This window comes from Metopolophium dirhodum, chromosome 1 (genome assembly GCF_019925205.1).
Source record: "Metopolophium dirhodum isolate CAU chromosome 1, ASM1992520v1, whole genome shotgun sequence".
Classification (NCBI taxonomy): domain Eukaryota; kingdom Metazoa; phylum Arthropoda; class Insecta; order Hemiptera; family Aphididae; genus Metopolophium; species Metopolophium dirhodum.
In genome coordinates this window covers 92,840,345-92,861,469 of record NC_083560.1, presented here as the reverse complement: position 1 = coordinate 92,861,469, position 21,125 = coordinate 92,840,345, and the positions used below count along the sequence as shown (strand labels likewise).

Below are 21,125 nucleotides of genomic sequence, written 5' to 3'. Positions count from 1 at the left end.
TTTAATACAGTTCTTTCATGTAAAACAGTGTATTAAAACAATAACGATTTTTTCAGAAAAATATGTGATATCTAACCAGAACAAAAAATAACACGTAACAGTAGTTGTCACAAGACTAGTTTGAAATTATTAAAACAATTATTACTAGTCAGCGAAAATAATTTATCAACATTTATTTATAAAATAAATGTATAACGAACAGGATTTACTATCTTAATTACAGGCAAAATTTAAAGTCAAAGTTATTTTTATTATCTTATCTGTGTGCAAACAGGTATTTAACAATAATTGGATACTAATAAGTAACAATTAGTTGAATTTAGTTTTAAATTTCGTCAAAAACAAATTACTCGTAAATATTAAATTTCATTGTTGAATATTGTAATTAGAAAAACTTTTTATACATAAATTGTTTAGAAAAAAATACTCTATCCGAATATGTAAAAAAAAAATGGTGTTACCATTTAAAAAAAAGTAAGTTGTATCGCGCATGCGCGTATCGAAAGTGTTAAAAATTTGAAATTTGTCTGAAAATGTGTATTTAAGTACTCCCTATCACCTCTTGAAAACCCCATTTCAATCCGAAATCATCCAGCTGAGATATTTAGTGGTACCTCTTAGCGTGAACACACTGTATACAATATATATATATATAAATTATTATTATTATTACTGTAGACTGTAGTAATTTATATTTGTATTGACAATTTTTCAAAACGTAGTTAAGAATTATAAAATGTTCAATTATTATAGCTAAGGATTGAAAATTTACGCTGTTTTTCGCCTTTTCTCATCTTTTCTCATCCGTAGTTCGTAGCGTAATTGGCAGAATTTTTATAGCGTTCGTAGTCCGTTGCTTTTTTGTAATGGGGGCTTGTACGAATATTGAATATCGACATATCCCGCTTGATATTGTTATAACGCATTATATTGCTTAACGTTAAGTTCTAACTAAGGTCATCATTTTATAGTATGGGATATATAAATGCTTTTGATTAAACAAACATTGTAGACATAATTTACGTAGGTATATAATGTATAAATTTATTATTCAAACATAATAGACACACAGCTTAATTGTTGAAGTTTTTACAGTAATTTTCAACTCAAACTGTGGCTCGATAGGTTAGGCGTAGGTTCCCCAAACGTAGGTGATTAGGTAGGTCCGAGTTCGAATCCGTCATACGAACTTTGGGCGGCGACTATCTCGACGCCCCCAACGAAGAGTGTCGTAACTCACTTTTACAAAATGTTCAGGAAATACAATATAAACATTCAAAAATAAATTCTTATTCTGGTTTTCAAAAATTGTAAATTTAAGAATTATTTTTGTAATCGTTCAGGTTCATCCATAAAATTCACTTATTCTATTTTCAGCTAACTCTTTTTTTTTACCATAAAAAATAGGTAAAAAAAAAAAAATATGAGTTACAACTATTTTCGATGGAAAATAAATGAAAATAAAAACGTAAGTCAAGTTACTACTATTTTTGTTGGAAAAAAAAAACGTAAGTCAAGTTACTACTATTTTCGCAGGAAAAAAAAAGAAAAAGAAAAACGTAAGTCAAGTTACTACTATTTTCGCAGGAAACAAAAAAGAAAAAGAAAAACGTAAGTCAAGTTACAACTGTTTTCGTTGAAAAATAAAATAAAAATAAAAACGTAAGTCAAGTTACATCTATTTTTGATAGAAAAAAAATAAAAAAATAAGTCAAGTAATAACCCATGTAACGGCTTGTTAATCAAAAATCAAAATATTATGAAAATTCAATATAATTATAACAATAAACAAACTTTTATAAAAGTAAAACAACTTCTAAAATTAATATTTAAAAAAAAGAAGCAACACTTTATAATTATTAATAGAAAAACAATATTAGAAATAAACTAATAATATAGGTAATAATATTTTAATACTAATATTATTATTAAACAGTAAAATAATATTTGAATATTACTTTATGATACAAATTATTTGGGAGTTAAGGATTTATAAAAATCATGATAGCAAGATGGTATGAGGCCTTTGTTACATAATGATAATAAATCATTAATTTTCATTTTATCCACAGGTAATTTTTCATTATAGGCTCTTAACGGTACAAAACGCTCTTGAAACCTTCCTTTTTTTTTCTTAGCCAACATGTTCATGGTAATAGTACTTGTTGTACTATTTAAATTGTACTTAATGTTAATAATATTTGGTGTTTTATATGATGTAGTTATTTCTTTCACACTATTCCATTTTATTACATTACTATCAGTTGATGTTTTCCAATTTGATTGTGAATTTTCTACCAGGGGCTTAAAATCTAAAAAGTCCTCATGTGATAATTCAAACACTACATACGGTTTTCCATGTATTTTTGCTACATCTTACTAACGTAAACCATTGGGCTGGAATGTATATGGTTTTATGTTTTTTAGAGCATTCAATGGTTGCATGCATGCTATCGCCTTCGTTTTGCGTGTGTCCTTTCTCTAAAAATGTATGTTTAATATCGACTTTAAGAGTAAAAGCAGCATACTCCCACATAGCATAAATATACCTGTTTCGATTTTGCCCTGCACAGTTGTCCGAAAAAAAACTGAACTCTTCACTACCACTTTCCTTCATAATTTTAATAAACTTAATAAGCATGTTGATATTTCGTTTGAACCTCTATTAGCATCTGTTTCAGTCCACATAAGACAATACCCTTGTTTTTGCCCAATGTCATAAATTGTAAAATTATAGCTGGCAAACTTTCTCTTGTAATAAAAGCTACTAACTTCACTTTGAGGTGAAGTTAACACTTTTTGTAAATCAAATACAGCTACACAAAATTTGGGATCAATTTCAGCTCTTTCTTTATCTGCTTTTTTTATGTTTCTTGCTAATGTCTTGTTTAAAATATGGTCTTCATAAGAAATTTGTAGATTAATTTTTTCTTCATCACTGGCAAGTTTGTACTGTTCGCACACATCACAAAGATCTTTCTTCGGCTTAAAAAAGACAGATTAAAATCATTATTAAAAACATCATTATACTGCCTAAAAGTGGCATATTTTATTGCAGTAGAATTAGTAGGTTTTTCTTTCATCCATTCTGTGTATAATCTATACATTTTTGAAACAGATAGACCAGCTTCAAGATATTCCCTTTTTGAATCTTGTCTTATGTAATGAGACTCAACAACTGGGAAGCATGAAATGTGCTCTTTGATATCATTTTTGATATAATCCTGTATAGTATGAGGACGAGAGAGATGTTTGCCTCTCATATCTCTTTCTATAGTTGGTGAAGTTTTGAGTTTAGAAAGAGCGGTAGTGACTATTGTTTCAGAAATTCCTGAAGTCTGTAGAAACATCTTTTTGCAGACTTGAAATTCATTATGGTTAATAGTCAACGTATACTGTCTAGAAAAGTTCCTGCGTGTTGCAGAAGAATTAGCTATTTGTTGTTTTTTGTTTATTACTTTAACATTTTGGGCAATGAAATCCCATTGCCTAGTATGGTCACCTAATTCCCAATATGCATCAAATATTGATTTACGATCAATATAGTTTAGTTTTTCATAACATTTACTACGACACTTTAGTATGCACGGTGATCCCATTTTCTTTTCCTTTATTAGTATGTTTTTTCGGTTCACATGCTCTTTTCCCTTGTTTAGGAGAACTTTTGACTTGACATCTATCCATTCACCATTGTTTTTGGAGCGTTTTCTTTTTAATACTTTTTCTGATGACGGCACTTTTCTTTTGCGTTTAACTATAGGTGTAGTATTTTCCTAAATAAAATGAAAATAAATTAGTTTAAATAAAACTGTAGGAATTATATTTAAAATGTGATACATAATATGTAATAATCTGTAATATTATTACAATTAATAATATGATTTATGATAAATTAATACAAATTTAAATAAATAGCACGTCAAGCTTAAAATCATGACAATATTCATAATAATTATAACGCAACTTAATTATTTTTTTATAATATTAAGTTATAATTTAATTTATTTTTACAATTTTGACAATTACTTACAATGTCTGATACAAGTGATACATTTTCAACATCAGTCAAAACGCTTGCATTATTATCAGGTACATATTCAGGATCTTTGTCACTATCATAATTTATATTTGTATCATCTTCACTACAAGAAATAATATCAATATCTCTTGGAACATCTTTGTCCTATACAAATTATTAATTAACAATGTAAAATAATTATAATATTCATAAGTCATAACACAATACCTATAATATTATAATAGTATATAATTTAAAATAAAGAAAGTAGGCAGGTTTGGAATATGGCATATACAATAATATGATTTTAGTAATTTAGATAAAACTATTGAATAATTATTGTTTTAATAAAAAATATTACTCTTAGTAGGTATAATACACATTTAATAAATACAATATATACATTTTTATTAAAACAATATTATGTTTTATATTGGGTATTTACAATGTACTATGTTGACACCAAACAACACATTTTGTATAGGTACTTGAGCATAATCAAATATTATGGAAATTTAAAAACTAAAAATATTAAAATCTGTACTTTTATTTATTGCATTTTTACCTTGTCTTCGATGACTGTACAATTTTTAATATGAGCATCAACAGCATTATGGTACTCTTCATCACTGCTTATCATGCCATACGAATAGCAATTTAAAATGCTCTCCGAGTCACTACTTAAATCCTGAAAAATTTATATTGATAATTAAATAATGATACACAATATCACCTAATTAATTATACTTTTAATGAGCTGAGAAATTTTAATACTACTTACGTTTTGTTCGCATGTATTTATTATAATATTATTCATTGTGTATTCCATCGCAAATGTAAAACAAACAAAATATTGTTAATAATTATAATTATATTCTAACAATTAATAACATAATATCTCAATATTTAATTAAATAATGTTAAATTATGAAACTTTTATAACTTGTTATCAATAATTATTGTGATTGATTATGCTAAAAGCTAAAACCCACAAAGGTAAGCAAGCAGAAATCCAAAAATAGAATATTATAATTAATAAAATTATAATATTCGAGTTACCATAGTTTTCGTTGGTAATCTTGTTTAAGCTTAATAGTAACTCATGATAAGACTATTTTCGCGGGAAATCATCATTTTAATATTTAGACATAATAATATTTTACAAGGTCTTTGGCTATAGTTGAGATACTGTTGTTTTCGTGGTTTTAAGAGAAAAAATTGCGCTAACAGATGGCGTTGCTAACTCAAAAACGAAAAAAAGTGAGTTACGACACTCTTCGTTGGGAGCGTATAGATATACAAAATGTATGTTTTCTTTTGCATTTTTTTTCACGTTTTTTTTCTTATAACAAATAATTATTATATATACACTACAGGACATGTTTATATGTATGTATGTATGTATTGATTAATATAATATTACGTATCTATATGTTATTTATTTTATTAGGAAGTATAATTGCACATTTTTCAAAATTTCCATATAAAAATAGTTTGTATCTTTTATTACCGTCTGTCCGTAACATTAAATGCCCTTTGGACCTTAATTAGTTAAAACTTATCGCTCGGCAGTGGAATGGAGAGGATAACTAAGCTTTGCGGAACCGTACCGTGTTATCCAACATCAGGCTACGGCCAACGTTTGAACGAGAAGATTGTATATGCACAGAAAGCTTGGTGATTCTTTTGCACATTTTAATATTTCTAGACTCCTAACAAGTGCTTTCCTTATTCCGGGTTTTTGTTTTTGGATCGGGCGATTTTTGATACCGGTAAGTACATTTTGAACATAATAATATTAGCATTATTACCTATCCGCGCGTTTGGCAGCGCGTGTCGTTAATGGCTGCTTCTGTACACACTGCAAACATTGTACATACAATTTTTACCATGGCGCGTTTCGTTTTTAAAGTTTTTTATATCCACATTCGTACTGGGACTCACTGGTGACTGACACTGTGGTCCACGTTGACCCGTTAGCCGTTCCGATGAAGCCGTTTGTGTCTTAGGTAAACGCAAATTAACATTGCGTACCCACCCATTCATTCTACATTGTTTCGTGGCTTTAACATTATACGAGCTCGGTATATCGTTTTTTCATTTTTTTAATACTATTAACAATATTCATTTTATAGTATTCTAAAAATAACACTAAACTACCCAAGATGCATATATCACCACTGATAACATACTGATATCATCATAATAATATTCGAGTATTCGATTACAACGACCGAGATGATTTGTTTTTCGTATTTGTGATTTAGTATTCAAGTATTTCATTAGTAATATTATTATATTTTTCTATAACAATGTTTTTATTATATTATTCCATATTATCCAGGCTATTCACGATGGTGAAACTATGTGTCATATGTGGAAACGACGTTTCAATGCACAGGTATTTACAATGTCAACCAACATATAACAATAATATAACATAACATGTTATACATCACATTCATCCTTAGAATTCCAAGTGATGTGCGTCGTCTTCAGTGGGTGGAATTCATGGTGAACCAAGGTTTTCCTGTAAACCTAAGCTCAAAGTTGTGTTCGAGGCATTTTATCCCTGGTCATGACTACATATAGAAGGAGAGGCACAACGCCGCCGTCCGAGGCACACATCAATCCCATCTTTGGTGAGTGCATATCATATATCATACATAAATCTCCAAGTATCACAACTCATTCATTTCAAACCCAACATAATATTAACACTGCATTACAACAAATGTGACATACCTATCCACCTGGCTGTACAGCAATAAATAAATTTTGTGATGGATAAACAATAAAAAATAGGCTTACACTACAGCAGGATGATCTATTGACCTCTACAATATTTTATTTCATCCTACTATATTGTTTTTTACCCACATGTTTCTGATGTAACTTATGTAACTCATTTATAAATAAAATGTACGCCTATATACTTATTACCAAAATATGTAATTTTTTGATTAAAAGAGTATACCTACATAACAATATAACAAAATACATTACATTATTATAAATTTCACTTTCTGAATATTGTATTAATGTTATTCAGATGACTTTTTTCACTTAAAAATACCATGTGACGTCATATATTGTAATTACTATAACCATACTTAACTACTACAATAGTCAATCCACTGTGCTCATAATTTAATATAATTTGTTTACTTAGTTGACTTAACTTACACATCATTTTAAATATATTACATAAAACTAAACTCAACAGTTATTATATTAAAACATATTAAACATATTAAACAATATACTTATAACACAGTTTTATATGACACAACAACAATTATTTGTCACCATAAACCTTATGTTATTCAACAATTCTCTTTTTGTTGTTGTTACGCCTAATGCTTAGTATTATTTATGGTTTGGTACATTCTACAGACTACAAAATTAATAACTATTATTATATTGTACATTGGAAACAAATATGTAATATAAAATATTGTTGCCATGTTATTGTTTCACAATAAACACAGTATTGTATATTTGGTTTACTCTAGAATAAACCATTATTATGATTTTATTTTGTTTTTAAAAACATTTAAATTGACCGCTTATGGTTCTATAGGTAATCGGACCATACAGTGAACGAGAAGATCATGTGGAAAACGTCGATGCCGGTATACAAGTTCAGATGGATGAAGTTTTGTTGGAAGAGAACATTGAGGTAGTTGAAGTCATGATGGTCAATGACAACATTGAGGTAGTGGAAGTCGCGATGGACGACAACAACGTTGAAATCGTTGAAGTTCTCATTAACGGAGACGAACAAGTACCAGCTCAAGTCAAAGTGGTATCAGATGATGATAACTTTGTTGGTGTTTTCGACCTTTCACCACTATACGACATTGAAGAGGTCAGTAAATATTTTGTATAATATTATTAAATTATTAATTTAATGTTCATTAAGGAAAAAACTAAATACAACTATGTCTCTTAAATTTCAGATTGAACAAATCGCCCCAGTTGTCGCTAGACTGTTGCTAGACCGTCCGGCTGGCGTTCAGCACCCACTACCGTAACCACACAACATAGGCACGTTGAAGTACGTATGCCAGTATTGTAGGGCCCGCCACTTTAAGTGCGAGGAAACAAGCCCGAATCATTTTTCTACATGCTGCAATAACGGTCTGATGGCCGTTTCAGGACCGCGTGTGTTGACACCTGCACCGCATTTACTACAGAGGTTGTTGGTTGAAGATTCGGTAGAAGGTAGACACTACCGAAATAACATCCGCCGGTATAACAACACTTTGGCATTTGCTGCTTTCTCCATCGACCTCAACACACGGCGCTTGCCAGGTCGGGGACCGATTGTGTTCACTGTTCATGGACAGGGATATTGGACAATAAGTAATGACTAGATCGGGAACGATCCTATCCTACGCAGATTCTGCCAGCTGTATTTCGTCAAATCCGGCGAGGCAAACCGGATTCGTAGGGACTAGCAGCAATTACTGCCTGCCGCACACCGTCTATTGCCAAGTGTACTCGAAGACTTAGACGGGCTGTTACGGGACATCAATCCATTCGCACAGGCTTTTGAGTAATATATTTAATTAATTTTACTGAACAATTCACATTTGCATTACATTACACTATAGACAAATCATGTTCACATTGACATTTAGTTTCTCAAAATCGGCTAGCAAGTACGCATGTCATTATTCCAATTACCAATTGTTATAATTAATTACACTATTTGATTAACCTTATGACAGTGTAGATTTACCTGCCTACTTAAACTATTAATTTATACATTTTTTACTTTGTTTGCATTCATACATTTCCAATTAGTTACAATTACTTACTTTAATAAGTAACTAGAAAAAGATAAATTCTTATTCGCAATCACAACACATTATTTCCTAAATATATTAACAATGTTCAGTCACAAATTAAAAGTTAATTTTATTTTGTCCATATTCAGTTACGGATACAGATTTATTTCTCTTAAAAGTATTGATATACTTGGCAGGTACACGGAAAATTCTTTACATACACTGCTTTTTAATATATACTATGCTACATAAGTTTCTGATTGATGTCAAGTGCTGGTTCTCTATCCCAATAATTGTTGGTCAGCAATTACATATACTAGCGTCATTACGCTTCAATGTATGACAAAACGTTGGTGTTATACACTACACTATTTGCATTGTCACAACTCATTTTTAACTAATCACTAACTTACAATTAACTTACTCGCTCATGCCACACTTACTTTATACTACATACTTACCATAGACACTACACTTTACATAATGTATAACTTATTTCAATTGCGTTACTGCTGTCTCTGATTAGATATTGGTTTTTTTCTATTTCATTTATAATACCTATGCTTACAGCTAATAATGTCTATACATTATTTTTATTTTTTTTTTTTGTGCATTATGTGCGTACACTACTCCTATGTACAAAACTCAACTTCTACTTGAATATTTCTCATTTCATTTCAATTGAACACAAACACACGTGCCTAGAGTTAGAGTTAATGAATTCTACGGATTACTTTTGTTTGTGTTTCTTATGTACTTAAATACACTTCAACTCAATGTATTTAAACAAAACACTTTGTATTCTACATTGTAGGGGAAGTGCGGCGTTTGCCGCCCACCTAAGCAGAAACTCTTATAAAAATCATAAAAATGGTCCCAGAACCTCGGTTTATAGCTTATTAGATAGATAAACGTGTTATTCTTCTTTTCGTTTAGATTGAATGTATTTTAAGTAATTCGCTAGTGATGTATTCTAAATTTAGAAAAAAAAGTATTTGGGCGGAAATACCCTCCATGTCGGGTTTTGCCGCCCAGTAATCGGGTTTTGCCTCCCACCGATTATAAATACACAAAATATATTTTTTATCTTCTAAACATAGTCGTAGTTATGTGCTAATTTCTAAAAAAGTCGATGAAACACCAAACATTTTCAAAGCATAAGGCATAAGTCAATATAATTTTTAGATCCTCCTTAGAAAATATTTTTTTTGGGAGGATTTAAGTTATTTATTTTGTAATTAAAAACTTACTAAATGCCCAAATTACTTTATTGTACCAATGAAAATTGTGCTGATAATGAACTAATGAAATAACTAATAACAAATTTATTCAACACCGATAAATGAAATTAGAAAAAACCATCAAATAATATTTGAATTGGTCTCAGGTAAAATAAAATAAAAAAATATATATATATATCAACTAAGTAAAACATTTATTCAAACTGTTGTACATAAACAAGAGCAATGTTATTCATAAAATAAAACATATTTTTACCTAACTTTGGCAATCTATTAATATGGAGGTCCCATATGTAAATATTTAGGAATAATGAATATAAGATAACCAGGACTATAAATTACAATTCAACCTTTAAGTATTTTAATTATTGCAATAAAAAATAAAACAAATTGAGAGCATTTGAAGTAGGTAATCTAGATAACAATGACACTTTACACTTATAATTAAAATGAGAGAAGACAAATTATACATTTAATAAAACTTTTTTAAACAATATTCAAAATATAGGTAATATTTATATAACAATGTAATATAAATTATAATAATCAAAAACAAGGTTAGGAGTAAAGACTATAAAATAACTGTCAGTCTTTAAGTTATTTTAATAACAGTATTTAAATATTTAGGATTATAAAGACTATAACATAACTGTCAGTCTTTAAGTTATTTTAATAAAAACAAGCAAATTGAAAACATTTGTTCCTACTTTAGGTACAATGAATTTAAATTTAAATAAAACATTTTATTTACAGAAATCACAAATGTATGTTTTATAATCATCATGACCTGTGCACTCTTTATGAGCCCACTTTTTGCACACACCACACCTAAACCACATTTCGGTTTTACCAAACTCGTTGCACAAGATACACAATTCGTTTTCAAATTCATCAAATTCTCCTTCTGAGGTATCATCACAAAGATCTTTGATCGCTTCATCGCTACTAGTTGATGAATCTTTTGAATACAGTTTTTTCTTTACCACAGATTTTTTGGCACTCTTCTCTTTTTCGATGATTTTTGTATTGGCCTTTATTAATTTTTTTAATTTATTATTTTCTTTCCGTTGCAGTTCAGATTTTTCAGGGGTTCCAGTAAGAATTGTTGATGTTCCTTTTTTTCCAGCCCGTTTTGGTGTTTTATTTTGTTTTATATGTAAAGGTGAAATTTGTTGTATTGTAACTTTAGTGGTTGAAACTGCTTGTTCATTTACATTTTCTGGTTGATCACTGGTATTGGTTACAAAATCTAATATAGTTGGAGTATGAGAGTCTGGTTGAGCTTCAACTTGTGTCATCTCAACATCTGGTGCAATAATTGATGCAGGTAGAAAGTCTTCATCCGTAAATATAAGCGGGTTAAAAGGGACCACTCCACTCACCTTAAAACCATTTTGAGCTTTTTCTACAGTAGCTATGCGCACAAAGGCCAACTTGAATAATCCAGCAACATCATAAGGTGTTATTTTCTCATGGTTATTGTTTCTTAAAAATAAATCACACTGATTAGAATAAGATTTTTTTAATGATCCGAACACAGTTAAATCAAGTGGTTGTAACTTGTGAGATGTATGAGGGGGAAATGATAACATGACAATTCCATTTTTCCGACAATATTCAAAACTTGCTAATGTGCAATGACTACTATGGTTATCTAACAATAACAATATGGGGTTATCAGGAGTAGCACATGTAATTTTAACAAAATGTTTTAGCCAAACTATGAAAAGTTCTTCATTGATCCATCCTTACTTAGAGCATTCATACACTGCACCAATAGGACCATCTTTTTTAAGCAAATCTGACATTCTTTCTCTAGGATATATAAACATGGGAGGAACATAGTTACCTGATGCACTTATAGCACAGACAACAGTAATATTACGGCCCCTTTCCCAACTAACTACTTTTCCCAACTGTTTTATACCTTTTGGTCCTAATATTTTTGTCACTTGAGGAACTGTGGAAATACCTGTTTCATCAAAATTATATATACGGTCAGGTTGAAAACTATACTTTTGATATACCTCATTCAAATTTGAAAAAAATAATTGCACAGCATCTTTATTAAATCCAGAGATTCTTGCTATACTAGTAGCTTCTGGTTTTCTAATACTAAGTTTTGGGTGACGTTTGATAAAAGCTTGCAACCAGTCTTTTCCTGCCATTTTTTTTTCTTCGTTAAATCTATGATTTATATTATTACCTACAGTGAACTCGTAAGCAGCCTTACGCAAATCTATAGGTGAAAGACCATAAAACATCTTAGCAAGATAAATGCAGTGATTGGCTAACTCATTTTCTTGGGAAACAGTAAAAGTGGCAAGACGCCCATACTTGGCACTTGTTGTATTGTTTGTTTTTAGCCGATCTTTAAGTGTAGAATATGGAATGCCTAAAATATTGTTCAACAAATTAAATAGGTTATCACTTAAACCTTATTTTCTAATAAAGAGATACAGATATGTGCCTATGTAGGTAAGTAAAATTAACTCACCAAAATTCCTAGCACTTTCACGCTTCCATTTACCCTTCGCAATAGCAAGCATTGCTGCTTTCAAATCTTTTTCAGTCCACGTTGCCTTCTTGTTCATCTTAAAATTAATAATTTTTAAGTAGGTGAATGAGTATTTTTTATAAGTATGTGAAGGGTAATGCCGCCCACTATGGGCGGCATTACCCGATGTTATTTTTTCTTATTAATTACATATTAAATACATTTTGACAAAGATATCAATGATTTGGTAAGTATTAAAATAAAGAACATAAGATTTGCGAAAAAATTATGTAAACGGAGGAAATATTAATTAAGAAATAAAATACTTACAGCTTAAACTGTGAAATACAAATATTACATCGACGACGTGATAAACCAAAAAATGTAAATAAATAATTAAAAACAAGTGATAATCACTCGGTGATTGTTTGATAACATAAATATCGTATTTGAAATACAACAGTGTAGCCAACAGACCTTTAATAATTATTCATTACGAGTAATCATAGTGGGCGGCATTACCCGATGGGCGGCAAACGCCGCACTTCCCCTAATACATTTTGCATTATGCTACTCTTTTTCATTTTTTTACACCACCACATCACTCTTTGTTGACATTATGTGTGAGCATCAATTAAATAGGACTCTGTTGTTAACACTTCTGAGAACATCAACAATACACCAATATATGCGCTATAAACATGTACCTTTTAGGGTGGTCCTTAAAAATAAAGATCAAAATTTTAACTGCGCCATGATCAAATTTGAAACTAAACTATAAAAAAATAATATTTGTGTAATTTGGCAACGATAGTATAACCCTAAGACGTGCCTCAAGAGGGTTGAAATTTCATTTGAGAGGGCGTATTTTCGTTTTTTTCATATATCTCGAAAATTATTGTAATTAATAAAAAAAAATGTACATTACATTATTTTTAAGCAATGAATTTATTTTAAAAATACATATATAGGAGAACAGTTTTATAAATTAAGTGGTATATTATTTAAATTAAAACTTATAATCTAAAATTTTAAATTGTATTCAATTATCAAATTTCTTTTGAAAGTGTACTTCGTTTCGCATCAGAATACTTACGCCGATAGTCATTAACTGTCTGCATCAAAAATTGTTTTTGTTCCTCGTCTTTAGTAATTTTGTCATTGTAATCACTTATTAATTTCACTCCCCTCTCAGCTGCATCATTTACAACTTTAACTTGACTAAGTAAAGATATTCCTTTTTGATAGTTGACATTTTTGTACCATTCTTCTGGATTTTGGTTAAGAAAATCTGTATCTATGTTAAACCTTTCAAAAAATTTCATCGATGAACTGTTGATGAAATCAGAAATTTGTGAACTTTTTAACAATGTTAAATTATTTATCGGATTAATAAAACGTTTAACAATATTTTCATTTTCATCTTGAATTTTAAGTGAATCTACCATTTTTATTTTCATTGGCAAAGGAATATTTGAATCAAAAAATGAAAATGCTGCCGCTTCAGGATTTAGATACCATAAATGACCACAACATTTTTTCAATGCAATATTTGATATTTTTTTATCAATATTTTCATATTTAATCAGACACTGAATAAATAAAATATCTTGGTATGGAGCTTCAATTGCAACATGTGAACGAAACCATTTTTCAATGTAAACGGATATAATAAAAATACAACTATCACGACATGCGTTTTCTTGTATTTTGGTCATATAAAATTGTTTTCTAAAAATATATATTTTCAAGCAATATATTGCTTTAGACATCCATCGAGCGTGATGAGATGCTCCAGGAACTCGAAATGATATACCGCGATGTGGAATCCCCCCAAGAAAAATTATGGACAATTCTAACAGCTCTCTGTAATCCTCTCTAAACTGTTTTTCTTTAGAATGAGTTAAGGCGAAATCAAGTACACGTTGTTGGACATCGTGGCATAATATTAGGCTAACATAATCATTTTCTATTCCTGGATTAAATTTTACAGTATCTATTTTGTTCCAGTTGTCTTGGAATTTTTTAAAAAGTTGTATGTTGGGCCCAGAGGTGGAACCAAATTTCTCTTCAAAAACACTTCTTAAAACTAGTTCATAAATATGATGTCGACAAAGCAAATACAACAAATCTTTTTCTAGACGTTGTTCTAATAATACACAAGCTCCTTTTAATCTACCGGTATTTGAGGCCGTAGTGTCACAACAAACAGCTATAACTGAATTATTAAGACCCCATTCTTCAATTAATTGATACACGTTTGTAGCCTGTTCTTCTCCTGTTCCTACTAACAACTTGGGGACACCAAGTAGTTGTTCGTGTTTTCCACTTGAAATAATTACTGGTAATCGATCTACAAGATTTTTTGAAGTTAACGAAGGAAGTAATTTTCCGTCCCAGTGTATGACTGAAGTGTTAAACAAATTAATTTGAAACCCTTGACGAAGATTTATAGCCTGTTCTTTACGTAGTTTTGAACGTTCTCTATGTATTGACGAGCGATTAATGATCAAACTATCGACATTTTGACCTAACGCTTCAGCTGTTGCCATAAGTAGATGAGTTGCGTCTCTATCACTAACCTTACATCTATCCAATGCAGCTACGAGTTTTTAGTGAGAAACTGTGTTGAAGCTCGTTTACTAGTAGAAGGGCCGGGTTCACATAATGTTTCCTCGAAAAAAAAATTGTCATCGTCCGTATCACTTTCTGTCGACGACATCAATTCGACCGTTTCTTCTGAAATTATTGTAAGCAAACATTTAGTATAATTAAATAAGAAATATAAAATAATTTAAATAATTATTACTTACGCAATACTTCTAGTTCATCATGAGCACGTTTTTTTCTTTTTTCTGCTTCTTCAAGGCGTTTATACTTTTTTTGTTCACTTTTGTTTGAAGGATGATCAATTCCAATCAATGATCCTGGACGACCTTTTTGCCGTTGACAATTTAAAAATTGTTTATCTATTTCATTAGTTATCATATTCAAAGCATCACAATGTGCTATGTCAAAAAGATCCTCGAACTTATCAATAAAGATATTTTCTTTTTTTATTTGCGTATCAGTTCGCCTAGACGCATTTTTTTGCAAATTTCGCCATTCATTGTACATAACTTCCAATTTGGGTATACAATGACGTACTTCTCTGGTCGGAATACGAGATTTTTGCCAAAATATTATAACCTCTTCTATGACTAATCGAGCACTATCTCGTAGACTCAATTTGACTTCACGCATATTATGAAATAAAACCCTTAAAACTTGTTTATTTGAAGGTAATTTACAACCAAAAAGTTGATGTGTAGTATGTGTAATTAAATAAATCTTTTCACGCAAATTTATTTTGTCAGTCATATTATTACAATACTTTAATATTATTAGAACACTTTAAAAAGAACAACGGGAAATAATATAAATGAATATCAACATTCAACTAACGTAGAAATGAACTAAATATTATAAGAACGATATCGTAATTCTTAACGTTATCGACGACTGTCCAACAACTAAATACCTACTTACAAGCATAAACAAGCTTTATCGCTATAACGCGTTATTTAAAAATAATCTGTAGACGCTTATAGTGACAACAAACTGCAATAACCGAATCAGTTGACCCTAAATCCATTATGTACAATGTCTGTGCAAGTTATAGACCGGTTCTAACAAGTAGGTATAATTATTAATTAATATTGCACAGATTAGCGTGCGATTTAACCATGTTAATAGTGCCCAATTTAAAAGCTATTAGAAAAGTTGTTATATGGTTATGTGGTTAATTTTATCAATACAAAATAATTTATGTATGAACTAACCATGTAAAATATACTAAATACGAGTTTTTTCATATTGTATTGTAATGAGTGGTTAAATAAAAAAAGTACAAGTAACATTTTTTATAGCATATTCAATTTAAAAAATATTATGTTAAAACACTTTTTTACCTATCTTGAATATTTTAAGCCAAAATTGCAAAAATCGAAAAGCCACCCTTCTTTGAACTTCAACCCTCTTGAGGCACGCCTTAGGGTTCATCAATTTTTATGAAACTTTACACAATTCATTATTTTGTTGTTTTGAACAAATTCCAGAGGTGGCCCGATCAAAAAGTGAAAAAAAAATGTCATCACCTATACATCAAGGACCACCCTCCTAATGTACCTACACAAGGATTAATCAATTTCAATTTTGTAAAATAAATCATAAAACCGTGTTACTTTGTTACAGAACAATGCGAGAAGTGTGGGCTGGAGAAAACGCTCCCGGCAGAGATCCTCAGTTGCTTCCAAGGAGAGTGAGAATGCATTTTGTCGACGACGGAAATGTGGACAGGAGACGATACAACCCACCGCCTGAAACGGTTAACGAAGTCGCAGTAGTGTTTGTCGGTGATGACGGTCAACCGCCAACAAACGTCGATCTGGTCATTCACGACCGGAATCCGATTGACCCGCAACATCGTCGGCTACAGACCATACCAGCCGGCTCTTCAAACGCGGATCCAATGCTGTATCCCCTACTCTTTCCACGAGGAGAGCTCGGTTGGCATCAACGCTTGCTACAAGAGGGCCCTCGCCGTACCCCTGTTCGCAATCGGAACAGTATCAGGGAGAATACTTGCTATCGTCTTGCTATTCGTTATAATGGCAACAATGACACAATCAACGATACTATGAGTTTATTACATAATGGTCGATTTCTGTCGCAACAGTTTGTGGGTGATCATTACGTTCGAATGGAAGCGAACAACTTACAGTACATTAGATGGCATCAAGCTGAGCTTTTCGCCGAATCGTATCAGGGACTTGTGGATCACATCAACCAACAGCTCCAACTCGACGCACCCATGGCGGGTGTCGGTCGTAGGATGATTTGGCCATCGTCGTTCACAGGCGGTCCCCGTTTCATGAAACAGTGTTATCATGACGCGATGGGCATTGTGTGTAAGTGTGGAAAGCCTAATCTTTTTATTACGTTTCCTTGTAATCCTACCTGGCCGGAGATCACACAGAACCTACCAAGATGGGCCACGGCAAGCGACAGATCGGACCTGATGTCCAGAGTGTTCAACGCGAAACTCAAGCAGCTGATGCGCGACATAACGGTGAACAATATATTTGGTAATGTCGATGCATATGTTTATACTGTCGAGTTTCAGAAACGAGAACTGCCGCACGCCCACATACTGATCATTCTGAGTGAGGGTAGCAAGTTGCTAACCGCTGACGATGTTGACAATGTAGTGTGCGCCTTTTTACCAGACCCGGTGATTGATCCGCGTCTATTCGATTGTGTGACGAGACACATGATCCACGGGCCGTGTGGCACGCTAAACCCAAACAGCCCATGTATGGTGGACAACAGTTGTTCGAAAAAGTTTCCAAAAGAATTCAGCGAAGAGACTGTATACATTTCTGACGGTGGTTACCCGAAGTACCGCCGGCCAAACAACGGACCTGTGGCCAGGGTCAGAAATCAAGAGGTCAGCAACGAGTTTGTCGTGCCTTACAATCCGTACCTGTTAGCAAAATATGATGCACACATTAACGTAGAGGTATGCTCTACTGTGAAGAGTGCTCAGTATTTGTATAAATACGTATATAAAGGGCACGATGCTGCGACCATGGAAGTATGGAACGGAAATGAAATAGAGACAGGTATGTTATCAAAATTCATTTTTCTATAAGTTAACACATTTTATTCTTTCAACTATTGCATTTGTAAAGTTTTTTGGTGTCCTGGCCTCACTGTGACTTCCTAACCTAACGTACATTGTACTTGCAACTTATGTAAACTTCAATTATTGTACACAAACACAGCATAGAACAGGAGAGTATAAACTACTGGTGTTCATTAATTTCGAGTTGTTGAATATAACTTGATATTATGTTTAAAAAAAATTGTTTAGAGTATCAGCTTAAAACAACTGCCCACATAGTGATACTATATGATATCTATTATTTGATAGTCACTACAGTAGTATCAGCATGGCCAGTTGACAACTGTATATCACAATCATCATTCATATAATAATATTTACTCCTCAATCAATAACTGTATTCATTTTAAATAATTTTTCATTATTTCAATGCGCTAAACTACATATAATACTCAATCATCTCCATCTCATTTCAATAGTAAAGACATTTTAGGGAAGCCGTTCAGCATAATATAAATTATTAAAACCGGTATTTTGTAAATTAGAAATGTCATATATATGTTATTCATTTGTTTCATTTGACAAGCATTTCTCTGTTCACACTACAATAACTTAACACTAAGAATATATTATTAAGAAATTAATTACATCATATTATTAACATTTGTAATAAATTAAAGAAATAAATTAGATTTTTTAAAGCCATTTAACACTTATTAGACTAAGTCTTAATGTCTTAAGTTATGTACATAGAATATAATTAAAATGCAAAAAAAAATATTTAAAAAAATTTTAATATGTACAACTATAACCTCTTTTTGTAAACCTTAACTACACTTGTGTTAAACTATAGGTGGTGTGTAACCACAATCCTTTTATTTCAATTTCTTTTTTTTTATGTTCTAAATTCAAATTGAAGAAATATTAATATATTGTTATATTCAACCAGATCAACAAAACCAACATTTATGGTATTCTTCTTTATTAGCATTGCAATTGCAATAGTGTTACACTATACTCAGGCATAATTACATTTATTATACATACATCACAAACAATAGTATTACAACATTTTACTCATGACAATATTTTATATACATATATATAATAATGACATTTTAAATAACTATTTATTTTTTTTTTTAACAACTGTTCTAAATATTTACATACATACATAAATGTTGTTTTCAGTTTCATAAATTCGAGGTACGTTAGCCCACCAGAAGCCATCTGGAGGTTGTTTGCGTATAAACTACACGACATCAGTCACACGGTAGTTAGACTTCCGGTGCACCTAGAAAACTACCACAACGTGTACTTTGCGCGTGGACAAGAACTACAGGGGTTACAAAACCACGCCCTACCTCACACAAAACTCACGGCGTTCTTCGCGCTCAACGAGAGAAACGTTGATGCCCGACAGTATCTGTACCACGAGATACCGATACATTACATTTGGCAAGCATCGTCAAAAGAGTGGAGACTGCGGCGTAGACAGGCACCTCGCGAGACGTTAGCTCGGATGTACGTCGTCAACCCACTAGATAGAGACCGTTTTCATCTACGACTGCTACTCTTAAACAGAAGAGGCCCGCGGTCTTTCCAAGACTTGAAGACGGTAAACGGGGTCGTACATGCCACATACGCGGCCGCAGCCGTTGCGTTGGGATTGTTGGAAGACGACGAAGCGTGGCGGGCGTGCTTGACATAATCATCGTCGTTGGACACAGCCACTCAACTGCGTTATCTATACGTCACGATACTATTGTTTTGCCATCCCGCGGACCTGTACCGGCGGTTTGAAGTTAACATGATGGAAGACTTCAATCAGCGCTTCCAAAACGTCGGCCGTGAGAGGGCGGCATGTCTCAAAGCAATTGGAGACCTACTTCGTGCACGCGGAAAATCACTCAACGACTACGGTCTACCCAATCCAGACGACAATCTACTGGAACCGGATCAAGACGACCAAATGTTCGGTGCAATAGACGCGGTTGTTGCTTGGCAACAACGATTGCGCGACTTGAACGACGAACAGCGAACGGTGTACGATCGAGTGATGGCGGCCGTTGACGACAACCGCAACGTCCAGAAAATGTTCTACGTCGACGGGCCAGGAGGCACGGGAAAAACGACTCTATACGGATGCCTAATATCGTCGCTTCGTAATAGACAACAAACGGTGTTGAGCGTGGCATACACTGGGATCGCCGCATCCCTCATGGAGGGCGGCATGACGGTACACTCGACTTTCGGATTGCCATTGGGAACGCTGACCGAACAATCTACTTCAAGCATCACCATGCAGTCTTTGCGGGCGCAGAGGATACGTGAAGCTTCGCTGATTGTCTGGGACGAAGCGCCCATGTCCCCGGGCCTACAATTCACGGTGGTCGATCGTTTGCTCAAGGACATCATGGGATCGGCACTACCGTTTGGTGGTAAACCAATACTGTTAGCTGGCGACTTCAGGCAGATATTGCCCGTCGTTCGCCGAGGGAACAGGAGCTCCATCGTCATGTCATCTATCAAACGCCACTCATTGTGGAGAGAGTTTGAACAGTTTCGGCTGACGCGGAACATGCGGAACATCATCTTACCCGCTGTTTCGATGACTTCCGGTGAGGAAGACGATTTGCCTTTTCGAATGAAGCGGATTCAATTCCCGGTACGGTTGTCGTTTGCCATGACAATCAACAAGTCTCAGGGTCAAACCGTTCAGGGTTCAACCGAGTCGGTTTGCTCCTGCCGTCACCCGCCTTCAGCCATGGACAGTTGTACGTTGCGTTTTCAAGAGTGAGGGACGCGCAATCAGTTAAAGTCAGCATGTACTGCGATGGAAATGGTCGATTCGTCACCAAAAATATCGTGTATGCAGAAGTTCTCTGATGCGATTACAGGTAGCTAT

General features: G+C 32.6%; 3 protein-coding genes and 1 pseudogene across 4 annotated transcripts; 3 read left to right on the top strand and 1 right to left on the bottom strand.

Annotated features, from left to right (window-relative positions):
• The first annotated feature begins 5,248 nt into the window (after positions 1-5,248).
• LOC132945894 (uncharacterized) lies at positions 5,249-17,832 on the top strand (annotated as a pseudogene).
• On the bottom strand, positions 10,323-12,935 carry LOC132935505 (uncharacterized). Of its 2 annotated transcripts, XM_061002080.1 has the most exons (3): positions 12,883-12,935; positions 12,553-12,649; positions 10,323-12,450 (listed from the first exon to the last, which is right to left on the bottom strand). In XM_061002080.1, exon 3 carries the CDS (start codon positions 11,645-11,647, stop codon positions 10,799-10,801), a length of 849 nt encoding a protein of 282 aa, XP_060858063.1. In that variant the 5' UTR covers positions 11,648-12,450; positions 12,553-12,649; positions 12,883-12,935; the 3' UTR covers positions 10,323-10,798. The 2 variants fall into 2 exon arrangements, with proteins under 2 accessions (XP_060858063.1, XP_060858064.1); XM_061002081.1 differs by having other exon boundaries at positions 10,323-12,649; positions 12,883-12,934.
• Positions 17,833-17,863: 31 nt separating the features above from the next.
• Positions 17,864-19,928, top strand: LOC132945887 (uncharacterized). Its single transcript, XM_061015701.1, has 3 exons — positions 17,864-18,215; positions 19,167-19,188; positions 19,409-19,928. Exons 1-3 carry the CDS (start codon positions 17,864-17,866, stop codon positions 19,926-19,928), a joined length of 894 nt encoding a protein of 297 aa, XP_060871684.1.
• A 99-nt stretch (positions 19,929-20,027) lies between these two features.
• On the top strand, positions 20,028-21,017 carry LOC132945883 (ATP-dependent DNA helicase PIF2-like). The gene has a single exon (XM_061015686.1). It carries the CDS (start codon positions 20,028-20,030, stop codon positions 21,015-21,017), a length of 990 nt encoding a protein of 329 aa, XP_060871669.1.
• Positions 21,018-21,125: the final 108 nt, after the last annotated feature.

Excerpts from the sequence above, each read along its gene's own strand:
- LOC132945883 (XM_061015686.1), top strand. The coding sequence starts at position 20,028 with ATGATGGAAGACTTCAATCAGCGCTTCCAAAACGTCGGCCGTGAGAGG.
- LOC132945887 (XM_061015701.1), top strand. The coding sequence starts at position 17,864 with ATGATCCACGGGCCGTGTGGCACGCTAAACCCAAACAGCCCATGTATG. Across the intron at positions 18,216-19,166 it reads CGGAAATGAAATAGAGACAG|ATCAACAAAACCAACATTTA; the intron begins GTATGTTATCAA and ends ATATTCAACCAG. Across the intron at positions 19,189-19,408 it reads CAACAAAACCAACATTTATG|TTTCATAAATTCGAGGTACG; the intron begins GTATTCTTCTTT and ends TGTTGTTTTCAG.
- LOC132935505 (XM_061002080.1), bottom strand. The coding sequence starts at position 11,647 with ATGTTATCATTTCCCCCTCATACATCTCACAAGTTACAACCACTTGAT.